General features: G+C 35.4%; 1 protein-coding gene across 1 annotated transcript in view; it reads right to left on the reverse strand.

Annotated features, from left to right (window-relative positions):
- Positions 1-23,323, reverse strand: part of ME1 (malic enzyme 1) — a 189,691-nt gene that overhangs the window by 138,331 nt on the left and 28,037 nt on the right. Inside the window, exons 2-3 of the mRNA XM_045498908.1 lie at positions 23,186-23,319; positions 18,735-18,884 (exon numbers count right to left, since the gene is read on the reverse strand). Of these exons, the coding sequence (XP_045354864.1) occupies positions 18,735-18,884; positions 23,186-23,319 (284 nt within the window). The remainder of the gene's footprint in view (positions 1-18,734; positions 18,885-23,185; positions 23,320-23,323) is intronic.

Raw genomic sequence — 23,323 nt, forward strand, 5'->3', positions numbered from 1 at the left:
TTAGAGCCCTATGACTGACAGATACAGTTGAGACATATTTGTACAAGGAATACAAATGCATTTATAGTTTTAAGGGAATCAATTTCCCTATATTTACCTTCCATTTCTCTGTTTCCTAAAATTGATCTACTATGACCTGGTGTGGTTCTCCAAAGACTAATCCACTCATGCAGATTGATTCTCTATCTCCTTTTTCACAAGACCTATTTTATAAAAGCAAGACATCATATCACCTATCCTGAATTTTACTATAATGCATTGTCCCAAAGTACAAAACCTTTGGGATTTTATTGGATTTGGTAAGGCTTACCTTGCCCTATCTTTCACATAATCTTCTTACAAGTAAAGTGTAGAGGCACCAGAATGAGGGTATTTGGGCTCTGAATTCAGACACAGGAGAGAGTGAATCAGTGGGAGCTGGCCTCAGTCTTGAGGGAGACACCACCAAAAGGCAAAAGAACCACGCACTGAAAATGGATTTTCTCCCTCACATATTTAATGAGAAATCTATCTTTTCAGTTACTCTCAATAGTCAGAATGTCTACTAGAAAGAAAGCAATCGTCAAACAGCTGGAAGCAGAAAACAGTTAATGATACTGATTGTTTTAAATATAACTGAGTACTTCCCCAAATGACTAAATATTTCTGGATATGCTGGATAAAGCACACATGTAAAAATTTAACATGATTTTCAATCAAATAAAAGGTCTATCTTTTAATTTTTTTTTTAATGTTCATTTATTTTTGAGAGAAAGAACTCAAGCAGAGGAGGGGCAGAGAGAGAGGGAGACACAGAATTTAAAGCAGGCTCCAGGCTCTGACCTGTCAGCACAGAGCCCAATGTAGGGCTCGAACCCATGAATTGTGAGATCATAACCCGAGCCAAAGTGGGACGCTTAACCAACTGAACCACCCAGGTGCCCCTAAAAGATCTTTTAATAAGTTATTATATAATTTTATAAAATTTATAATACATTTATTCCTATTATAGTTAATCCTACAATTATATTTTATAAAATGGATATTTTCTATATCTTAGTCTCAAGGGGTTTAATTTTTTTTTAATGTTCATTTATTTTTGAGGGAGAGAGAGACAGAGCATGAGCAAGGGGAGGGGCAGAGACAGAGGGAGACACAGAATCTAAAGCAGGCTCCAGGCTCTGACATATCAGCACAGAGCCCAACGCAGGGCTCAAACCCACGAACTGAGACATCATAATCTGAGCCAAAGTTGGACGCTCAACCGACTGACCCACCTAGGCGCCCCTAAAAGGTCTATCTTTTAATAAGGTACTATATAATTTTATCAAATTTATAATACATTTATTCCTATTATACTTAATCCTATTATTATATTTTATAAAATGTATATTTTCTATATCTTAGTATCAAGGGAAAAATTATTAGCCACCAAACCAATTTATTTTTAGCAATATGTATTTTTATCTTTTACTATGTCAAAAGTTTGATCATTATGTCTGACAAAATTAATGTATTTATTATTTACATATATTTATCTAATTATTTCTAAGAGCCCAACACCAGAACTTAATACATGCATACATACATTCTTACCAAAGTAATATGCCTTCTTTCATACTCCTTACTTCATAAAAACTGATAATCTCAGCTATATATTACACTGCTATATAATAAATGAATGAAATACACTTGTTTTATAGTTATTTTGTACTATACCATCTTAATTTTGATGTAATGACTTTCAATAATCAACCATACAAGATGTGTGCTATAAATTATTTCTCATTGGTGTTCATAATATTCAAAAAAGAAATATTAATGCATTTTTGAACTGGCAGAAAGTCTTTTGGCTGAAAGACTTGATAAAAAGGACTATAAGGCCAATAAAGGTATATGGCAAGTACTTTAAGTGAATGAGCTAAATCTACAACTTCTAAGTTTTGACAAAAGCTTAAGATAAACATATTTAATATTTTAAAAGTCTGTACTGTAAGAGATGTACTGAAATTAACGTTTCAATTTTCCCAATCCTTTCTGAGTATATCAGGTTAAACAAAATTGCTAACAAGTGAAGAATAACAGACATTAGCAGCTATTTGCAAAGTCTTGGTAAAGATTCTGGGATACCTCTCAGAAATTAAAAAAGTTCTGACTCTGGGGCACCGGGGTGGTTCAGTCGGTTGAGCATCTGACTTCGGCTCAGGTCATGATCTCACGGTTTGTGAGTTCAAGCCCCGTGTCGGGCTCTGTGCTGACAGCTCAGGGCCTGGAGCCCGCTTTGGATTCCGTGTGTCCTTCTCTCTCTGCTCCTTCCCTGTTCACACTCTGTCTCTCTCTCAAAAATAAATAAAGATTTTTAAAAAATTAAAAATAAATAAATAAATAAGTTCTGACTCTTAACAACTGGGTAACAAAACATTTTGCAATTCAGATGGTTTCCAATTCTTTCAACATTTTTGAAGGAAGATATAATTGAGTAGTCATTTGGCAAGTCATTAAAAATAAATGCTTATGATATATCTCTATATAACTTTGGGGACATAACTTGGAAAGAGTTCAAAGAATTAACTGATATTGCTATAACGAAATTCTCTCCAGTCCTATCTATGTATTTGCATGAATAGATTTTGTAGCACGTAAAGGTGCAACAGGAATAAGTAACAGGAATAAAACTAATCCTAATAATTATCGTCTACCCACAACTACCATACATCTAGATACACACGAATCAGGAGGGGGGAAAAATAATTCCCATTCCACTAAATGATTTATTTCCAATAAAACTGTTTTTATTTTAATAATCAAAATTTAACACACATATCTGTTGTTAGATCAATTATATGCTAGTAATAATCCTAATAAATTTTTAACATTTGGAACCTTAATGTCACTTCATACATAGTTTCATTGCACAGAAGTATAATGCTTGATCAATAAAAGACTTTCAAGCATTAAAATGTATTAATTTAGGATAAAATCATGAATAGGAGTGGAATGAAAATATAAATCCAAAGATATTTATAATATTTCTGTTAAAAAAACATTTGTTTTTATATATTTTAAATGCACAATGACTATATAAAACTGTATCCCATTGGATACATCTAAATGAAATATAATAGTTTTATTTTGATATGTCAATAATTAAATATATTGGAAACTGCATTCCTTGCAATTACTCAGTTATGATACAAGTTTTTTTAATGTTTATTTATTTATTTTGAAAGAAAGAGAGAAAGCACATGCACGCACATGTGGGAGTCAGGAAGCGGGGGGGAGGGGGGGGGTTGGGCGGGGAGAGAATCCCAAGCAGACTCTGTGCTGTCAGCCCAGAGCCCAACTTGGCTCCATCTCACAAACCATGAGATCCTGACCTGAGCTAAAATCAAGAGTTGCACGCTTAACCTACTGAGCCACCCAGATGCCCCTTAGATGTCAAGGACAGTTTTTCAAAATTCTCTTAAGGGGTGTGCAAGCAAAATAGTATGATGATCACTGATACACAGTAATTCAATGATGTTGAATTTTCACTGATGTTGACAGATACTAGTTCCCTATATGATGCACAAGTTCAGTGTTAAATAAAATTTATTTGTAAATGTGACTGGTCAAAGAACTGAGCAAAATTCTTTCTCTTTAAGTTTATTTATTTTGAGGCAGGGGAGGGGCAGAGAGAAAGGGAGATAGAGAATCCTAAGTAGGCTCCACGCTGTCAGCACAGAGCCCGATGTAGGGCTCTATCTCACCAACCATGATGAGATCGTGACCTGAGCCGAAATCAAGAGTGCAATGCTTAAACAAATGAGCCACCCAGGTGCCCCTGAGCAAAATTCTTAAATCAGTTGAGAGGCATACCAAGAGAACATGCACTTTGACAGGGATTAGCAATGATTTAGAATCCAAAAAATAGTTTTCACTGTATTTAAGATGAAACATATGAATTTTGAAAGTTATTTTTTACTATTTGTAGACTCTTCTTTCTAAGGGTTTGTGTTTCCCATACATTGTGAATAGCTGCAGAATCCTCCCAATGGTGTAGTTATACTCTAGCCCATTTATATGACCAGAATTATTAGGGGAAACAATTAAGTTTCTATCAAGCATGCCTCTTCAGAAAGGGAAAGAAAATCATTTGGCATTGGTGAAATTACCACAGTTACTCTCAAGTATGCTTGAGAGTATCATTATTGGAAATTCTAAATTTATACCAATTTGGCAGTATATTGGTAATCAAAAGAATTTAATCTTTCAAGCTCCCAAATATATAACAAATTAGTTTAAAAGAGAGAAGAAATAAGTTGATGAAGAATTATTTGAAAGAAAAATGTATGAAACATTTGGGATCTCAGCCATCAAGCTCAAGACCTTGCTAATTAACTATGTCACATATTCATAGCTGGGAAAACAAAGGGACTGCTGCTTAGAAGGCATTAAAACAAAGACTAAAATGATGGTTTTAGTTTCTGGTCTTTTGTTTTCCTTTTAAACTAAAAGAAAACAGAATCAACAAATTGATACATGCTTTCACTTATAAAGATTTGAGGCAGTAACCAATATGAGTTACAGATTCAGGGAAATCATGAAATCATTCAAATCATAGAAACGTGACAAAAATCCAGAAGACTGGCAAGCTTTAGTCTGTTTTCTCTGAGCTGCAGGAAGCCACCCAACCCTGGAGAAGAAAGCAGATATGAAATCCTAGTAAGATGCCTTTTTAAGGAGGACATGCACTTTTCACTTAGCCTGGGAGGAAATTTTAGGGGCTAATGCCTGCCAAAAACCTGGGTTTGCAAGACATACTCATTAAAGAGAATGTAATGGGGGGTGGGGAGAGACAGGAAAAAGAAAATGTTTTTAAAAAAACTACTGTGATTGAGTACAAAATACAGCCAAAGTCCAAGGGTGAAAGGGAGTTAGTTCTCAAGTCTAATTAAAGGAAGTAATACCATGGCATCTGGGAAGAGGGAAAAAAAAAGCTTTTCTTCAATTTTGAGAGGAATTTATCAAATATTCTTTATATAAAGGACATTGAACAATATATTAGATATTGTTTCCATTAGAAGTTTTAATAAAAGATATAGAAGAATCTATTCTATTTGGCATTTCTTTCTCATATGGACCCTAATCAAAACAGAATATAATGTTAAGTTATGAATGCCTGCAAATCAGGTTGAATAAATCAAAAATACACTTCACTGAGAATAGTTTGTTGTACAGCTAAAATGTCAAACCAGGAGAGGGGCACTTGGGTGGCTCAGTAGGTTGAGTGTCCGACTCCAGCTAAGATCATGATCTCACAGTTTGTGAGTTTGAGCTCTGCGAAAGGCTCTCTGCTGTTGGTGCAGAGCCCCTTCAAATCCTCTGTCCCCCTTTTCCTCTGCCCCTTCCTTGCTCTCACACTCTCTCTCAAAAAAGTAAACAAACATTAAAAAAAAAATCAAACCAGGAGGTATATTCTCTGCTCAATACTTACCTACTGATCAGGATGACTAGAGGGTAGGTTTTATACAAATTCAAGGTCACAGTTAACAGATACTTTGGACAATAGAAATCCTTCATATAAAAAGTTTCTTGTAAGTAGCTTAATACATAAATGTGACTTCCAGCAACTTATTCATCTGTTTTCCAACCACAAGGAATTCTTCCCACCCTAGTCATTGGTGGTTTTCTTTGGGTAAAGAGTGAAGAATATCATCCCTTGAGATTGTTTTGTATTTTTTATTTTTAGAGGAATGTATCTCATTCCAAATAAGAGAAGAAAGCTGTCATGTGTGTGTGTGTGTGTGTGTGTGTGTGTGTGTGTGTGTGTATACATATATACATTTGGCATTCCTCATGTTAGTGAGTTACATACTTTAGTATACACACACAGTTCAAATTACTTCCTTATTTATGTTACTAATAAAATGAATTTTATTAGTACAACATTCCACATTATTTAGAGTGAACTTTGTGCTCTATTTGTTACATGAGAAATAATGGAGAGTAATAAAGGAAAAAGAAACCACATTGCCACGTCCAAGACTTTTAACAGTCACATGTTGGGAATGTCTTATAACTGCAAAATAATAAATTAGAAGCTAAATTTGGTGTAGAAGTCTTTGCAAAAAAAATGTATGTGACATCAGGATCTCATGTATATTACTGGAAAAATTAGTGAGTTCACCTTATGTTAAAAAAAAGAGAATTTCCTAATATTAAATAGATTTTTTCTGGATGAGGGTTTCCTTGAGAAGCTTTATATAGTTTCAACTATTGCTTAGACTTAACACTTTCCATCTGTCTTCAGAAATATTTGTACTTCCTTGGAACTATCCAATATAATAAACTGGTCATGAGGCTAAATAACATACAAACTTCCTTTGTGCTCTATGAATACTTACAAAAAACATACTCCTGGTAATTTTTTTATATAAGTCTTTACTGGCTAGTGTCTTAGAAATATTTCCATTAATCATATTTATAATATATAACTTATATTTGAATATCATTTTTTTGAAATCTTCTAATCCTAAAAATAATTTGGGTTGATGATTCACATGATACCCAGACTTTTCTTACATTTTTCTAAATACATTTTATAACATAACAAGTTATGTTCCAATTATAACTATGTAGTCAGTGTTAAATCTAAGTTTCAATAGTTACAAAAAGAAATTTTGCTTCCTAAGATTTTGATACTTGAGAACTATAGAATTTCTGCCATATACGTCCTGTCAACAGTTTTAAAAAAGATCATCTTATTTAAATATAATCACAATAGTAATCTTACAGATGAGGAAACTACAGATCAGGGAATTTACATTACAGACCAAAGATCACACTGTTAATAAGAAGCAATAAAGAGATTTACACCAAGCCTCTTCAGGTCCAAAGCACACTCTGGGCTGAGAATGTTTATTCACTCTCTCACCCATTTATACACTCAACAAAAACTGTGCAAAGTTCTGCCTGGTTCTAGGGTAGAGGTGAAGTGTACAGAACTGCTACCTTCAAGAAAAAAATGGTCAAGAGACAGTCAGATAGACAGAAAAGAGTCAGTTGCTCTATGTTAGTGTGAAAGCAACCACCCAGGGGTATGGGTGCTACTTGACTTGGGGTGGGGAGCCGGGTATGAAGAGCAGAAAAAGGTTAACAATGAAGACAGAGAAGTAAGCAAAGGAGCCAGATTACAAAAATCCTTGAAAGCCATGCTAAGGAGCTTGGACTTTCAATGGTGGAAATAGAGAGTCAGTCAAAGGTTTTGGTCAAGAAAGTGATATAATTAGGCATCCCGTTTTGAAACTCCCTCTCTTTTGAAATGAGAAGGGTCTAATCTAAAAGACTGGCAACAGGATTGAATGGATGAGAGATTCAATGGATAATTAAGAGGTAAAATTGGCAAGGCTCAAAAGGAAAAGGAAGGGGGAAAACCCTGACTATGTCTGAAGTATCTGGTTTAGGTGACTGAGTGGGTCGTGTTGCAACTTACAGTGTTAAGAAACCTGGGGACTGGGATGTTAAGCTGAGGAGTAACAGAACCAAGAAGAAAACGTTAGAGAGCACTGACATTTTAGTGGGTGGAATGGATCACTGCACTTAGTTGTACAGATTAAGAAGGAAATATATCGAAGAGGGGAAATGTATTAGGTTTAGTTCATGGAAATAAAATGTGAAGCCAATGAATTCATAGGGGACGTGGGAAAGAATATATGTGATAAGGAGGATAAAGCTGCAGAGTGTTTACATTCTTACAACCACAAGAGTGAGAGGAGCCAAGAACACAGCTGGAGTTAAACTCTGTGCAATAGAAGGTCCAGCTGAGACTGAACTATGCAGTTATAGAAATCCACCCCCACATTAATAATATTTTAATTTAAAAAATAGGTGCATAGAAATGAAATGAATAGTATTTTATGGCAGTACAAAACATTGTCTAATTAGCTCTTCCTTGAAGGAAAAGAAAGAGTTGGTTCAGGATGGATTTGTGCAGTGGACAAAGGACAAGATCATAAGAGTACTGACTTGGGTTGTAAATAAAATGGACTGCCATAAGCCTGCATGCTTGAGAAATTCTTATGGACAGCAGATCTTCTTATCTCCTGCTAATGTTTTCAGGGTCAGTTAAATACACCATGTGTTGCATATCCACCAAGTTACAGCCATCACTGCAGGATTAAGGGACTTGCCTGACCTCCTTGCTCCACATTCTAAGAGGATCAAGTCTGCTCAGTGATTCGGATTGATGGAAGGAGGGCCAATATCACAACAGTCTTCTTATTGGTCTTCCTATTTCAATTCTAGTCTCTCGTTTCCAATCTTTTATCCACATAGCGGCTAGGATAATCTTTCAAAACTTTTAAGAGAATGCAATCATTCCTCTGCTTCAAATACTTCAATGGCTTCCCAAATGGATTAAGAATAACAATGAAACTCTACCATGATCCACAAGGCCCCGCATGTGACTCCTGTCTTATTCAAACCTCATCTCAAACCACCTTCTCCACTATCAGACCTTTGAACATGCTACTTCCTCAGCCTCAAATGCTTTTTTCCCCTGGCTTTTACAAGCCAACTCTTCATCCTTCAGGTGTCAGCTTAAATACTGTCTCCTCAGAGATACATCTCTGACTACACTCTGAAAGGAAATTCCCTTGTTATTCTTTATCACTGCCTTATGTTCATACCCTTCATAACACAAGCTGTGCTCATGTATTTCTTTGTTCACTTGAATAGTACCTGTAAGTTCCACAAAGACAGGAAATATGTGTTTCATTTACTTGCACTCAGATTAGTAAAGTGCCTGGCATGCACTTTACTACATTTCCGTTAAAGAAAAGAAGGAGAGAAGAAACCATGAGCATAGAGAATCAGCAAAAAGATTCTGATGAAGTGGCAAAGTTGAAGAAGAAAACAAAGCAAAAACCTTTGGGAAGAGCTGACTGATCAACCATATTATTTGATAATTTCTAAAACCAGGTTTAAACAGTTAAATTAATGTCATTAATTCAATTAGTGGTAGAAACTTTTTAAAGAAAAACTATATTTCAGCAATATTCCTATGAAATATCTATTAGATATATCTAGAAAACAAGATATGAAATTCTTCGCATATACTGTAGTATTTGGGAAAACAATCTTAATTAACAAACCTTAATAATCTTGATAGTTTAGAGGAAAGGTTCAAGAAACTACACAAGAGTGGAGCTTCTCTGACCACCTCAGTAGAAAACATAATCAATCTAAGATAAAAAAGACTCAACACTGGTATGCAAAGATGTGATGGTTAATTTTCTGTCTCCATTTGGGTAGGTATGGTATCTAGACATTTGGTCATACACTAGATGTTTCTGTGAAGGTAATTTTGTGTGTGTGTGTGTGTGTGTGTGTGTGTGTGTGTGTGTGAAGGTAATTTTTAAGTGAGATTAACATTTAAGTCTATAGACTTTGAGTAAAGCAAATTACCCTCCATAGTGTAGATAGGCCTCATCTATTCAGTTGAAGGCCTTTCTAGAAAAGAATGATCCCTCCCAAGGATGAAGGAATTCTTCTAGCAGACTACATTTGGGTTTGACTACATCAACTCTTCCCTGGGTCTCCAGGCTGTCAGCCTACCTTGCAGATTTTGGACTTGCCAGTGCCTAAAACTGTGTAAGCCAATTCCTTAAAATAAACCTCTACACACACACACACACACACACACACACACACACACACACACACACACACACAACTGATTTAGTTTTCTCTGGAGAGCTCTAACACAGAGGTCTAAAGGGTAGAAAACACAAATTCAAGTCCTAGCTCTGGTACTTACAACCTGGGTGACCACTGAGTTTCCTTGGAATGATTATTTTCAATTATAAAATGAGTGGACTGAAAAAATCAACAACTACCAAACGTTAATGATTCTGTCTCCAATATACCACAACTCAACTGCTTCCAAATAAATGTGAAATGAAAATGTACATAAAAATAATTTTAGGGAAGCTCTTATTCATCTACTCATTTTAAAATTAGTATGAGCAGGGGCACGCCTGGGTGGCTCAGTCAGTTAAGCATCTGGCTTTGGCTCAGGTCATGATCTGTGGTTCCTGGGTTCGAGCCCCATGTTGGGCCCTGTGCTGATAACTCAGAGCCTGAAGCCTGCCTTAGATTCTGTCTCCCTCTCTCTCTGCCCCTCCCTCTCTCGTGCTCTGTCTCTCTCTCTCTCAAAAATAAACATTAAGAAAATTTAATTAGTATGAGCATACCAATTAACTACAAAGTAACCGATGTTCTTATAGTTAAAATCCAAAGGACCTTCCATAGTAGAAAATACTGGAAAGAATCCTAACGTAACACTGAATTCAACAGACAGATGGCATTTATTTGGCATACTGTCAATAAAAATTAACTTCTTCCATTAGGGAAATAATATTCTTACAACATTTTCAGCTTTTAAAATAAATTACCTCATTTCATAGTGAAAATGTTTTATTTCACAAGGCAACACTATTTTTGTAAAATAGGTAAAATATGATAGCCTCCAAATTATTATGAATGCCATTCATTCAGCCACTAGACAATCATATTAAGACTAGGATGTATATTGCTAAATGAGAAATTTATTTGCTTAGAAAAAAGTGAAATTCAGTAACTTTCATAGATAATTATATAATTTGGAATGCTATCAAATATTTTATAAATTTTACTACTGTGAACATATCACATATATGAAAATAAAATTGACCATTTCGATTTTGCCTTTAAAATAAACTTTATACTATAAAATTACTTATGTATAAAATAACCAACATTTTTAAAGGTATATAAAAGCATTCTTAGATGATAATTATAGATTATTTTGTCAAGAAAACTGATGAAAACAGGGGCCCCAGGGTGGCTCAGCCATCTGCCTTTGGCTCAGGTCATGATCTCATGGTTCATGAGTTCCATCCCAGCATTGGGCTCTCTGCTGGCCACACAGAGCCTACTTTGCATCCTCTGTCCCCCTCTCCCTTTGCCACTCCTCCAGTTGTGTTCTCTCTCTCAAAAATAAAAATAAATAAAAACTTAAAACAACAACAAAAAAGAAAACTGATAGAAACAAATCTCCAAATTTCAGAAGCATACCTGAGAGGCATGTAGGAAATTTTGGAAAGGGCAAACTCTAACCTGGCGATTCTCCTCAATTACTGATTTGGGCAGAGGGTGCCAGTAGGGGAGGTAGAAACATCACCTTAAAGAAAATTCTTCCTAATAATGCCTCTACTAGCTAAACTATAACTAAGTTTAAATATATATATCCAAGACTGTGAAAGCATATACAGAAAAACAAATAGTCTGAAAAAAAAAAAAAAAACTACAGAAAAGATTAGATCAGAAGATGTAATTACTTCAAGTAAGAAAATGTCAACATTAAACTTTTTATCCATTAAAACTGGAGAAATTTTGAAATCAAAACATTGTAGCCAGGATACAGCTGTGTAAACTGACATGTGTTTGTGTGTTTGGGTGAAGGAGTAGGAATTTTGATGAGATGTGTCATCAAATCACTGTAAATCTGTTTAAAATCCTTGCTTCAAAACATACTATTTTAAATAATTCTTAAAATTATGATTAAAGTGGTCACTAAAAAACTTTCTGAATTAGAAAGGGTTTTTTGAAATGAGGTGTGAGTTAGTTGTGAGATGTTGTTCCAAGCACCTAGGAATTATTCATTTGTAGGCTGCTCTTTTAAAAGTTCATTGAATTTTCTAGTTAAAAGGTACGTTAGAATTCAACTACTTTATAATCACACTCAATGCAAAAATCTGATTTATAATATATCACCAACAGATTATCCAAACCATGTAAGTATTTCCAATGATGGAGAGTAAGGAAGTTTATTCTAATGACAGATAGTTCAATTATCAGAAAAATCTTCCTTTACATTGAAATTAAATCTATATCCCTGTAATATAATGTCCATCCTCTGATTTTAGCTCTACACTTGGGGGCTAGACCATGCAAGTTTATACTTCTTTTCCACATGAAAATCTTTCAAATAATTGAAGAGTTAGCTATATCCCTTTCAAGTTTCCTCTTTTAGTTTAAATATTTCTATTTTCACCAACCCTTTCTAATATGACAAGTTATAACTCTTATTGCTTTGGTCACTCGTGTCTGTTTGCCAACGGCCCTGAAAAGAATGGCATCCAAACTAAATGCAATATTCTTTTTTTTTTTTTTTTAATTTTTTTTTTTCAACGTTTATTTATTTTTGGGACAGAGAGAGACAGATCATGAACGGGGGAGGGGCAGAGAGAGAGGGAGACACAGAATCGGAAACAGGCTCCAGGCTCTGAGCCATCAGCCCAGAGCCTGATGCGGGGCTCGAACTCACGGACCGCGAGATCGTGACCTGGCTGAAGTCGGACGCTTAACCGACTGCGCCACCCAGGCACCCCTAAATGCAATATTCTTGACATGATGTTATATAAAGAACTATTGCCTCCATTTGAAAAAAGAACTTTATTCTTAGTAATAACAACACTGATTTATAACCCTTCTTAAAAATACATAATGATGCCCTAATTAATATATTTTCATAAATACTGCTGGAGATAAAACTTGGCAATTTTCTTAATTCTCTGTATGCTGTGTATAAATTTAAATCAAAACACCTGGATGTACCACACGGATTGGAGCAGAGTTATTTTTGGATCCTAAACTTACATTTCCATTCAAGTTTTCCACATTTAAAATCTCTACATGAATATGGAGACTTGATGAACTGTTACTTTACACTTTTAAGGGTCTTTTACAGTAAAAGATAAGTTTCACTGCCTTGCTGAAGAGATTTATATGTCTTTGCATACACTTAGACAATCCTTAGATCTTGATAGGAAGAATTAATGTTGAATCATGCCTACATTTTTTCCATTCTCTAAATTTTTCCTAATTATGGCAATACTTAGGAAAAAAGAAAGTCTGGAATCTTAAACCACCTCTGGGCACACACTGAATTTCCAGCACTTAAGATATAGGATTCTCTACCTCAACTCCTGTTTAGCACAAGTCACATACACATTTTCTTAAATATCGCATTTAGTCTGCTCAGAAACAAAAGTTAATTTGAATTACTAGTTCAAGAAATCATTACCTACATCTCCATAATAAATGAAAATCAATTTTGCAAATAATTATCTCTAAAAAATCAGCTGAATTAACAGGTAAGAGATTTGAACTAGTCCAGACATTCGATCTAACTTGTTTCAAATCTTTGAAAAAAAAATTCCAATATACAGTGCTTTTTCTCATACTTTAAAGTATAATAGATGCAAATATTAGGCCTATTTCAAGGGAAAGGAGATCAATTAACAAAAGAATATTCTGAAATAAGTATAAATCAAAATCAAAGGTTTATTATTGTAGGTAAATGGTGGAAAAGTTTATTAACATCAAACATTAAAATGATTTGTAGAAACATTAAAAAATGAGTTACTCTCTTAAACATCAACTATTTGAGTCTCTAGAGATACAGAAAATCCTAATACAGTAAAAGATAAAAATTACAAACTAAACTAGAGTTTAAAGGCAAAAATATTCCCTGATTCTCAAAAGTTGCCTACATTTTTTTAAAGATTCTGAAGTCGCTTAACTGAAGAAAGCCAAATGCACATTTGAAAGCTACTAAGAGAATAGATCTTAAAAGTTCTCATCACAAGAAAAAAAATTTTTTTATAACCATGTATGGTGATGGATTTTAACTAAAACTATTGTGGTGATCATTTCACAATACACAAATATCAAATCATTATGTTGTGCACCTGAAATTAATATAATGTTATGTCAATTATATGTCAATAAAAAATAAATTAAAAAGTAAAATAAAAACAGACCAAGAGTACTTTGATAGAACATTAGAAATATCAAAAGAAGGAACATGATTAATTGCCAAAGGCATGGTAAAATGATATGTAGCTAATAAGAGCTCAGAAGAGAAAGAGAGGATTCTTGGAAAATGCAGTGTAAAATAAAACAGGTAAAAATATTTCCAAAGAAATTACATAAATCTGCTTTAGCGATTCTTTATGTATACCTGCATTATCAATTTGCATTAAATTTTTCTTTTAAAAAAAAGTTTTACAGAATACAAGTAATTCAAGTAACACAGTAGGCTCAGCATTCTGCAAAAATACAAAAAGAATCATGTCTAGCTCCAAAAATCACCTCTATCTACAAATTAGCCACAATTGTATATGCTGACATAAGCATATTGCAATACCAAATACTGAAAATTCTGCAAGAATTAAAATGTTATGGGTACATGGGAACAAGATAATCCAAACAAACTTGACATTTTTAAAAATCATTATCCGCAACATTTTGAAAAACCCAAAGTATCTATGCCAAAGAAAAAAGAAATTCCACAGAAGACCAATAAATGGATAATCCAGCATCATACCTTAGGAAAAAATATGTTGGCAGAATTATTCATATAAGAACTTATTTTTGGATACCTAGCCAGATTTTAATGCCATATTTAAAATGAAAAATATCTAGTCATAGAAAAGTATCATATTGAGACAGGGAAACTCAAAGGGCCCATGAAAAACTGCTTTATTCACTCTTTACTTTCTTCTCTTTTTTTCTGCTTCTACTCTTGCTAGGACCTATGCCCCACCCCCCTACACACACCTCATAGAACACATAATGTATGTCTTCCTTGCAAAGGTCAAGGATTTAATGATTTCTTTGGAGACTTTGAGCACAATAGATAACACTGAAGACTCGAGTGACCGGGCAGGGTCATCACGAATGTTTTCCAAGACTACTGACTCAAGACCCCTGGCTGCAGGGCACAAGTGACTTATGGAGAATACCTAAATACTCTTCATTCTTGGATTACTGACAAGATCTGGGCACCAGACCACCATCCTCAATAAAAACTCCAGGCCCCAAGCAAAGACGAGGTTCACTCTTCCTTCCTTTCTCAGTCTCCCAGACACTCTGTCCATATCTACACACTCTCCATACCTTAAAAAACTCTGCTTTTACTTCCTCTTGGAAAGTTTGATTTTTATCCTGCAGGAAGCCAAGAACCCTCCTGGCTGGTCCTACGGGACCTCCCTCTGGGTCCTTGGACCCAGCCAGCCTGCATCAATATCGTTAAGATATATTAGAAAATATGAGATCAAAGATATACCTGTTTGCAATTGTATTAAGCTCAGTACTTATACTATTATCTCTTAACTTTCACTTATTATGTTCCTAATTGCTACCCCCAATTATACAAAGTAAATATAACAAGAAGAATCCTCCTGTTCATTTTCTGAATGTCTTACAATACTTGCTGTTGCAGTAAGAAAGATTAAATAGACATTTGTCAATTTTGGCTTTAAAAAATAATCTATATGCTAAATGAGGCCTGAAAGATCCATTATTATTCAAACACAATAACAGTTTCCTGTCCAATTAAATACAATGTCTAAATATATCCCACATAACACATTTTCAAACAGGTTCCTTTCTTTACAGTCCTAAGAGAAGCCAGGAGAATGATTCCATTAAAGAACTTCAAAATCATCAAAAGTTTAGCAAGATCTACACATTAAAATTAACATGAAAGAAAACTGCCATAAAGCAACCATATATAAATATGATTATATATATATTTATTTATATAAATATATAGATCATATATAAATAGTTTTAGGAACTTTACTTTCTCTGTTAGTAAAGCATTCCTTTACCTAGATTTCAAATACTGTACGTAAGTCGGAAGAATAATAAGATGAATGCCTCCACCAAGATTCAACATTTGTGAGCATTTTGTTACAAATGCTCTGCTACCTCCTGCCCCATCTCTTCCTCTTCCCCTTCCTTCAATCTATCAATTTATTTATTTCTGGCAAGCACCCTATAATCAATATATTAATACTTCTAAAGAAAAACAGATAACACTAAGTCAGATAAATACTATAAATACCCTTATATAAATTCAGTTCCACTTCCCACCAAATGGGTTCAGACACATCAGGTTTTATCCCAAATTTAAATTTTTTAAATGTAGATAAAGGATGGTAGGCTGCAGCTTAATCCCCATGTCACAGAGGTGGAAACTAAGACACACAAAGGATAAATAATGTATTCAAGACTAAAACAAGTAGCAAAACCAAGTACGAAAATATAGGCAATCTACTCCAGAGCCCACTTCTAACCACTGCTCTAGGAAGCCTCCAATCCAACAGGAAACCCTCATGACTTTCTTGATCTATGCAGAATAATTCCATCACCCCTAACTGTAATGCTGGCCTAATCTGGACACCATCCTCTCTCACTGGGTTTACAATAGCCTGCTACCCAGGCCATCTGGTTCTTCTATCCATTTGACTACTAGTAAAAGCTAATGTTCTTTAGCCTCCAAGAAACTACAGGTTCTGTGCTCTCTCATTTATGTTATACCAGTGACTTCACCTACCACTCTCCTCTCTCTCACATCACCAGCGCACTGGCCTCTATGCTACTCCTTGTCCCCAGGCATGTTCCCACTTAGGGCCTGGCACATGTTTCCTTTTATATCTACATGACTGCCCCCCTCACTACTATGGTATCATTTTCCAATGAGGCCCTACACTTTCCACTTTATTTAAAGGTGCCACTACCCCCCCACTGAGCAATGGACTCTCCAAATGCCCTTTTCCTGCCCTAGTTTGTCTAATATTTATTACCTTCCAACATCCTAGACAGTTCACTTATTTTTTATCTCCCTATCTTTTCTGCTCTTAGATTTATAGGTGTACCAATGTATGCTCAGCCCTTAGAAAATCATCTAATGTATACTAAATGCACAAAAAGTAATTGTTGCTATTGGGACTTCTATGTCAACTTCAACCCAAATCCTTTGAGTTATGCTCCTCTACATCTCTTATAGTTAGCATTTCTCAGTATATCCCAAACAGTTACAATTTCAAAAAATATGCTTAAATTACATTTTAAAACAGCCGAGTGTTACACACTTATGCTTTTATGAAGATTATTTTTAGAAACACACTTTATAGACATGGAGAGATGTTCATGTCACTGAGAGAAGACAGATAAGGAAGAGCTTATATAGTATGATCTTTGTGTAAGGAAAACAGTATATATTTGTGTGAATTTAAAGGTTTTCTGGTATAATGACATTAGGTATTTCCAAAGCATTTCTCCCTTCTGCATATTTGTATTTTCTCATTTTTTCAATAATGAAGATATATTGTTTGTATGATTAAAAAATAAATATACTTCTATACCCCCCAAAATTATTCTTCACAATACAATTACCAGCTAAATTCTAACTCTTGCTCTATTAATAAAATATGTATCCACTGTTAATACAGCTGTTTTATAAATGCAATATAGATATATGCTATTAATGTAACTTAACAGACCATCTACAGATATTTATCTAATTATTTTCTTTTTTTTTTTTTTAATTTTTTTTTTTCAACGTTTATTTATTTTTGGGACAGAGAGAGACAGAGCATGAACGGGGGAGGGGCAGAGAGAGAGGGAGACACAGAATCGGAAACAGGCTCCAGGCTCTGAGCCATCAGCCCAGAGCCCGACGCGGGGCTCGAACTCACGGACCGCAAGATTGTGACCTGGCTGAAGTCGGACGCTTAACCGACTGCGCCACCCAGGCGCCCCTCTAATTATTTTCTTTATACAAGGGATGATGGGGTCAATTCTTTTCTTTATACAAAGAATAACATGACACAAGTGTGTTAAATATTACCAATATTATCTATGGGAAATCCACATATTCAATCTAAGTTTCAGATATTACCTTTGGAACACTCCTTTCAATGGCGGTTCTTTTTTTTTTTTTTTTAATTTTTTTTTTTTAACGTTTTTTATTTATTTTTGAGACAGAGAGAGACAGAGCATGAACGGGGGAGGGGCAGAGAGAGAGGGAGACACAGAATCAGAAGCAGGCTCCAGGCTCTGAGCCATCAGCCCAGAGCCCCACTCGGGGCTCGAACTCACAGACCGCGAGATCGTGACCTGAGCTGAAGTCTGACGCTTAACCGACTGAGCCACCCAGGCGCCCCATTGGCAGTTCTTTTAATAAGCTTTTTTACTTGTGGTATAAACTTACAAACATTTTTTATCTTTAAATTCAGAACTATAAGTTCTGAAGCATAAATATATTCAACTTGAGCTTTTGATTTTGCTGCTGTTAAAAGTATTATTTATTATTTATTTCAAATGCGTCCTGCTTCAAAGTATTTAAAGTAATATAATTAATAAAATAAAGCTCTGGATTTAGAAAAATTATATTCTATATTTTACACAACTTTAAAGGTGACTAATATTTCACTTAAGGAAAATCAACAAAAGAGCTAATTTATTTTTTTTAAAGAGCTACTTTAATGCCAACTCTTAATTTAGAAAATGTATTCATTTTCAGAAAAATTTGGAATCCTTGTTTTAACTTCTAATATGTATAGAAAATAGTGTTAATTAACATTTCAAAGTCAAGCTTAATTATGGTCAATTACTTTCTTCCCAAATAAAAAACAAGTTCATTTATTGTCTATAAAAGGAAACCTAAATTGGCTTATAATGCTTTCCCATGATCTTAAATCTAGAAAAATAATACTATATTTTTTAATGTTTACACATATTTATATCTGAAGTTCTTTTAAATGAAATTTGATTTCAATTTTTCCATAATTAACTTCCATTCAATAATTTCTTAATTATTATAAAAACTTTACAAAAAAATAAAGACTCAAGTGTTTTTAAAATGAAAGTTTACATACCTTGGCTTCCGAAATGCTAAACTATATTGCTGGCAAGCCAGACCCACAGTGGGGGTATAGACAATAGGCATGAATTTCTCAATGTCAGACATTAGCACTCTGTAAAAGAGTTTTTCGTTTCTATCTTGAAGATCCATTAAGAGAAGATACCTGTGGAAATTGGACATAATGAGATCTATATTCCAACAAATCATGAAATAGCTGCTTAGATTTTTAACCATTTTTCAACAAAGTACTAAGTACTTTTTAGGTCATAAAGAAAACATCTGATCGGGGCGCCTGGGTGGCGCAGTCGGTTAAGCGTCCGACTTCAGCCAGGTCACGATCTCCCGGTCCAGGAGTTCGAGCCCCGCGTCAGGCTCTGGGCTGATGGCTCAGAGCCTGGAGCCTGTTTCCGATTCTGTGTCTCCCTCTCTCTCTGCCCCTCCCCCGTTTATGCTCTGTCTCTCTCTGTCCCAAAAATAAATAAACGTTGAAAAAAAAAAAAAATTTAAAAAAAAAAAAAAAAGAAAACATCTGATCAAAAAGGACTTTAGAAATATTCTTAAACACCTCAAAGAATGAGGAACCATGAACCTGAGTGAGGTTTATTCAAACATTAAAATCATTGCTGAAACAGCAGGTTTATTTAATACCTGGAAAGATTTTATCCCTATTTTAAAATGAAAATGCCACTATAGATAGAATTTAAATATTAATAGACTTCACCTTTTAACTTGTGGTACTGAATAACCGAGAGAAATGAAAAGTAGACAACAAGGAATAAGCAGTGACTCTAAAAATTACTAAGGTAGGCAAGTTCAAGAGACTTTTCTTATCATTTTATCATATGTCCTTTTTCTTTCTAGAGGTAATTTCTAACCCAGAGTTACCTTTCTAAACACCAACCTTATTATGTTACCTGTAACCTTCGAGAATTCATAGAATAACACCCAAACCGCTGAGTACAACTTAAAATAGTCTTGCAAAATTGCACTTAACAGTCTTACCATACTTTTTACGTTCATTTTCATTCACCAGAAGACTTGAAAATGCACAAAATTTGGAGCCAGAGATACAAGGATTCTAATGTTTGGCAAACAGATGGGTTACACCAACCCCTGTAACATTTGAAGATGATGACTTTCGGCCAAGCTAAAACTGATTTAGTTATGTGGAAATCATCATTGCTGAATCAATGATCAATTCTCAGACCTCATTTTATTTTACCCGCCAAAATATTTGACACAGGTGTCTTTCCTTAGAGCTCAATATACTCTTTTTACTTGACTTCTGGGCCATCATACTGTTCTTGGTTTTCTTCCTGTCTTACTGGTTATTCCTTTCCTGTTTCGTTGCTGCTTCCTCCTCTTCTCTGAAAGCTAACACTCATCTCTGATATATTAGGAAATTAAGTTGGCTTTACCCTTAATATATTCCCAAAATCTACACACCTTCATTGCTACCATCCTGGGTCTAGTCTCTTGTATTAATAATTATTATTATTGTCATAGTCTACTAAATATTCTTCCAGTCTACATTCTATTCACAACGTTGCAGACAATCTTGAAAAATAGATCGGGTCTTGTTGATCTACTTAAAACCTTGAATGGCTCCCCATTTCACTCAGAATAACACCAAAGTCCTATAGTGGCCTTCAAAGCCATTTGGAAACTGTCCTCCATTACCTTGCTAACTTCCCCTCCCAACCTACCATATATTCCCTGAGCTCATTCTGATCCAGACATAAGTCTCCCTGCTGATCCTGGAACATACCAGGTGAAGAACACTGTTTCCCAGATTTCCTCATGGCTAATCACCTCACTGCCTTTGATTATTCACTCATAAGTCATCTTCTCAATGAAGTCTATCCTGATCAATATGACAATATAATAATGCAAACTAACCATACCATCCCTTAATATTCTCAGCCCCTCTTATCCTATTTTTTTCCATTAGCACCTGTCAATTTCTAGCATACTAATTTATTATTTTACTATTTAGTATTTAATAATTTTTAAAAATAATTTACCTAAGTTCCATGAGGGCAGAGATCATTGTCTATAATCCTAATGTCTGAAAGAGCACCTGACACTGAGCCGATGTTCAATAAATACTTGAGGAACAGTCTGTGGTAAAAACACGAACGTGACTAGCTCTTACACGGTAGAGGTAAATGGCCCAGGAAAAGAATGTAAAGTAAAAACATTTGAGTCTGAAGGAAAGACTAACAGAACAAATGAAAGAGATTGTAAAGGAGTTCAAGAAACAGCAAATATACACATTAGGCAAATTGATCAGCTTCCTTCCTCAGCTGTCCCTGGGAAGCTCATGGGCTCATGAAAAGTAGCCATGGCAGTGATAGAGGTTATCCGTGGGCTCAGCAACATAAACTTCCACTCACCAGACCAATCTAACTACAGACACTGCTGAGTACCCCATGAGCCAGCAGAAGAGACCAATGCTGGGCACCTGATATGGCACCGTTCCAAGGGATGACCAGCAAGCTACATGGCAGCAAGCTGATTACACTGGACTGCTTCCATCATGGAGGGGTGGTCCTTTTTTTTTTTTTTTTTTTAACTGGAATAGGCACTTACTATGGATACAGATTTGCCTTCACTGCACAGAATACCTCTGGCTAAACTACAATCCACAGATTTGTAGAATGCTTTAAACACCACTATGGTATTCCACACAATATTTCTTTTAATCAAGGAACTTACTTCAAATGAGAGAAAATGAAATGTGGCAATGGGCCCATGTTCTTGGAATTCACTAGTCTTACCATGTTTCCCACCATCCTGAAGCAGCTGGCTTGACAGAATGGTAGAATGGCCTTCTGGTGACTCAGTTACAGTACGAGGTAGGTGGCAACACCTTGCAAAGCTGGGGCAAGGTTCTCCAGAATGCTAGCTATACTCTGAATCAGTGTCCAATATATGGTACTATTTCTCCTATAGCCAGAATTCACAGGTCAAGGAACCAAAGGATGGAAATAAAAGTGGCACCACTATGACCCCCCCCCCCATTCCAGTGACCCACTAACAAAATTTCTGCTTCCTGTCCCTGTGAACTTATGCTGTGCCGGCCTAGAAGTGTTAGTTCCAAAGGGAGGAATGTTTCACCAGGAGACAATGATTTCACTGAACTGGAAGTTAAAACCACTGCTAGCCACTCTGGGCACCATATGCCTCTGAATCAACAAGCAAAGAAAAGAATTACTTTTCTTTTGGGGTGGGTTGGGATGGGGTGATTGATCCTGACTACCAAAGGGAAATTGGACGGCTACTTCATTATTATTATTATTATTAATCTCTTCAACCCCACAGCAGAAAGGAATCCTGCCAAAGACTGCCTTTGGATTCGAACTGCAACTCTCCCCTTGGTTTCCAGCCTGCCAGTAGCCTACGGATTTAGGACTTACCTTGGCTCCATAATCATATGAGCCAATTCCTTAAAATCAATCAATCAATCAGTCAATCTATCTATATAGATCCAGTAGGTTATGTATGTTGTATATATGTTAGTACTTTTTCTCTGGAGAACCCTAATACAAATACTTACTAGGTACTGGTCTGCTACCTCTTCTAACCTTTGCAGCAATATTTTCAAAGAACTGTCACTTCTTTTAATCCACAAATGAGAAACCTGAGATTTGGAGGGTTTCAGCACCTTATTAAGAAAGGGCCAGGTCAAAAGCACAGGGCCAGGCATGTACAGTGGTCATGGCAGTGGCTGCAGCAATTTGCTCAAGGCCCCACTGCTCATGAAATACAGCCAGAATTCCAACTAAGGGCTCTCTAATTCCAAAGGTAGGGAAAACATTACTTTCACCTTTGTGCAGACACAGAAACTGAATTCTAAAAGTAAGTGACCCAAATCTGCAGTAGTGTTAGAACCAAGCTTGGAAGTTGAAAAAGTATGCTTTTATCTACAATGAACTTAAAGTCTGACTAAAAGCCACTATGACCTGTTTTGCTCTGTCTAGAATGGCATTTCCTGGGGTGCCTGGGTGGCTCAGTCAATGAAACATCCGATTCAGCTCAGGTCATGATCTCACGGTTCATGAGTTTGAGCCCCCTGTCGGGCTCTGTGCTGACAGCTCACAGCCTGCTTCAGATCTTCTGTCCCCTCTCTCTCTGCCCCTCCCCTGCTCACACTCTATCTCAAAATAAAAAATACATATATTTTAGAATAGCATTTCCTGATAATTCACCTTTATAGCAACCATTTGATCACAAGAGAAAAGTGGTCTCTCTGAGGATATAGTTTAGAAAAGAAAATTTTATATTATTCAAATGCTGCTACTGAAGGTAATTTTTTTTAAAAACATCATTGTATTTCTAGGCAAATTCTTCTCAAACTTGACTACTCTGTCCAAATCACTAAATATTTTAACTTCCTCATCCAATAAAAAAATAGACAACTGCCTAAGAGAAACATAAAAATCATCTTCAGGAATATGTTACCTGTCAAAGTCAGAGGTCAGACGCTCAAAATTTTTAATTACTCTAAGAACCTGGATATCCTGACTGATGAAGCAAGGTGGCAACAATCCATGAATATTCAATTGTTGTCTCTCTTCCAGGGTAAAAGCCAAGTCCTAT

This window comes from Leopardus geoffroyi, chromosome B2 (genome assembly GCF_018350155.1).
Source record: "Leopardus geoffroyi isolate Oge1 chromosome B2, O.geoffroyi_Oge1_pat1.0, whole genome shotgun sequence".
Lineage (NCBI taxonomy): Eukaryota > Metazoa > Chordata > Mammalia > Carnivora > Felidae > Leopardus > Leopardus geoffroyi.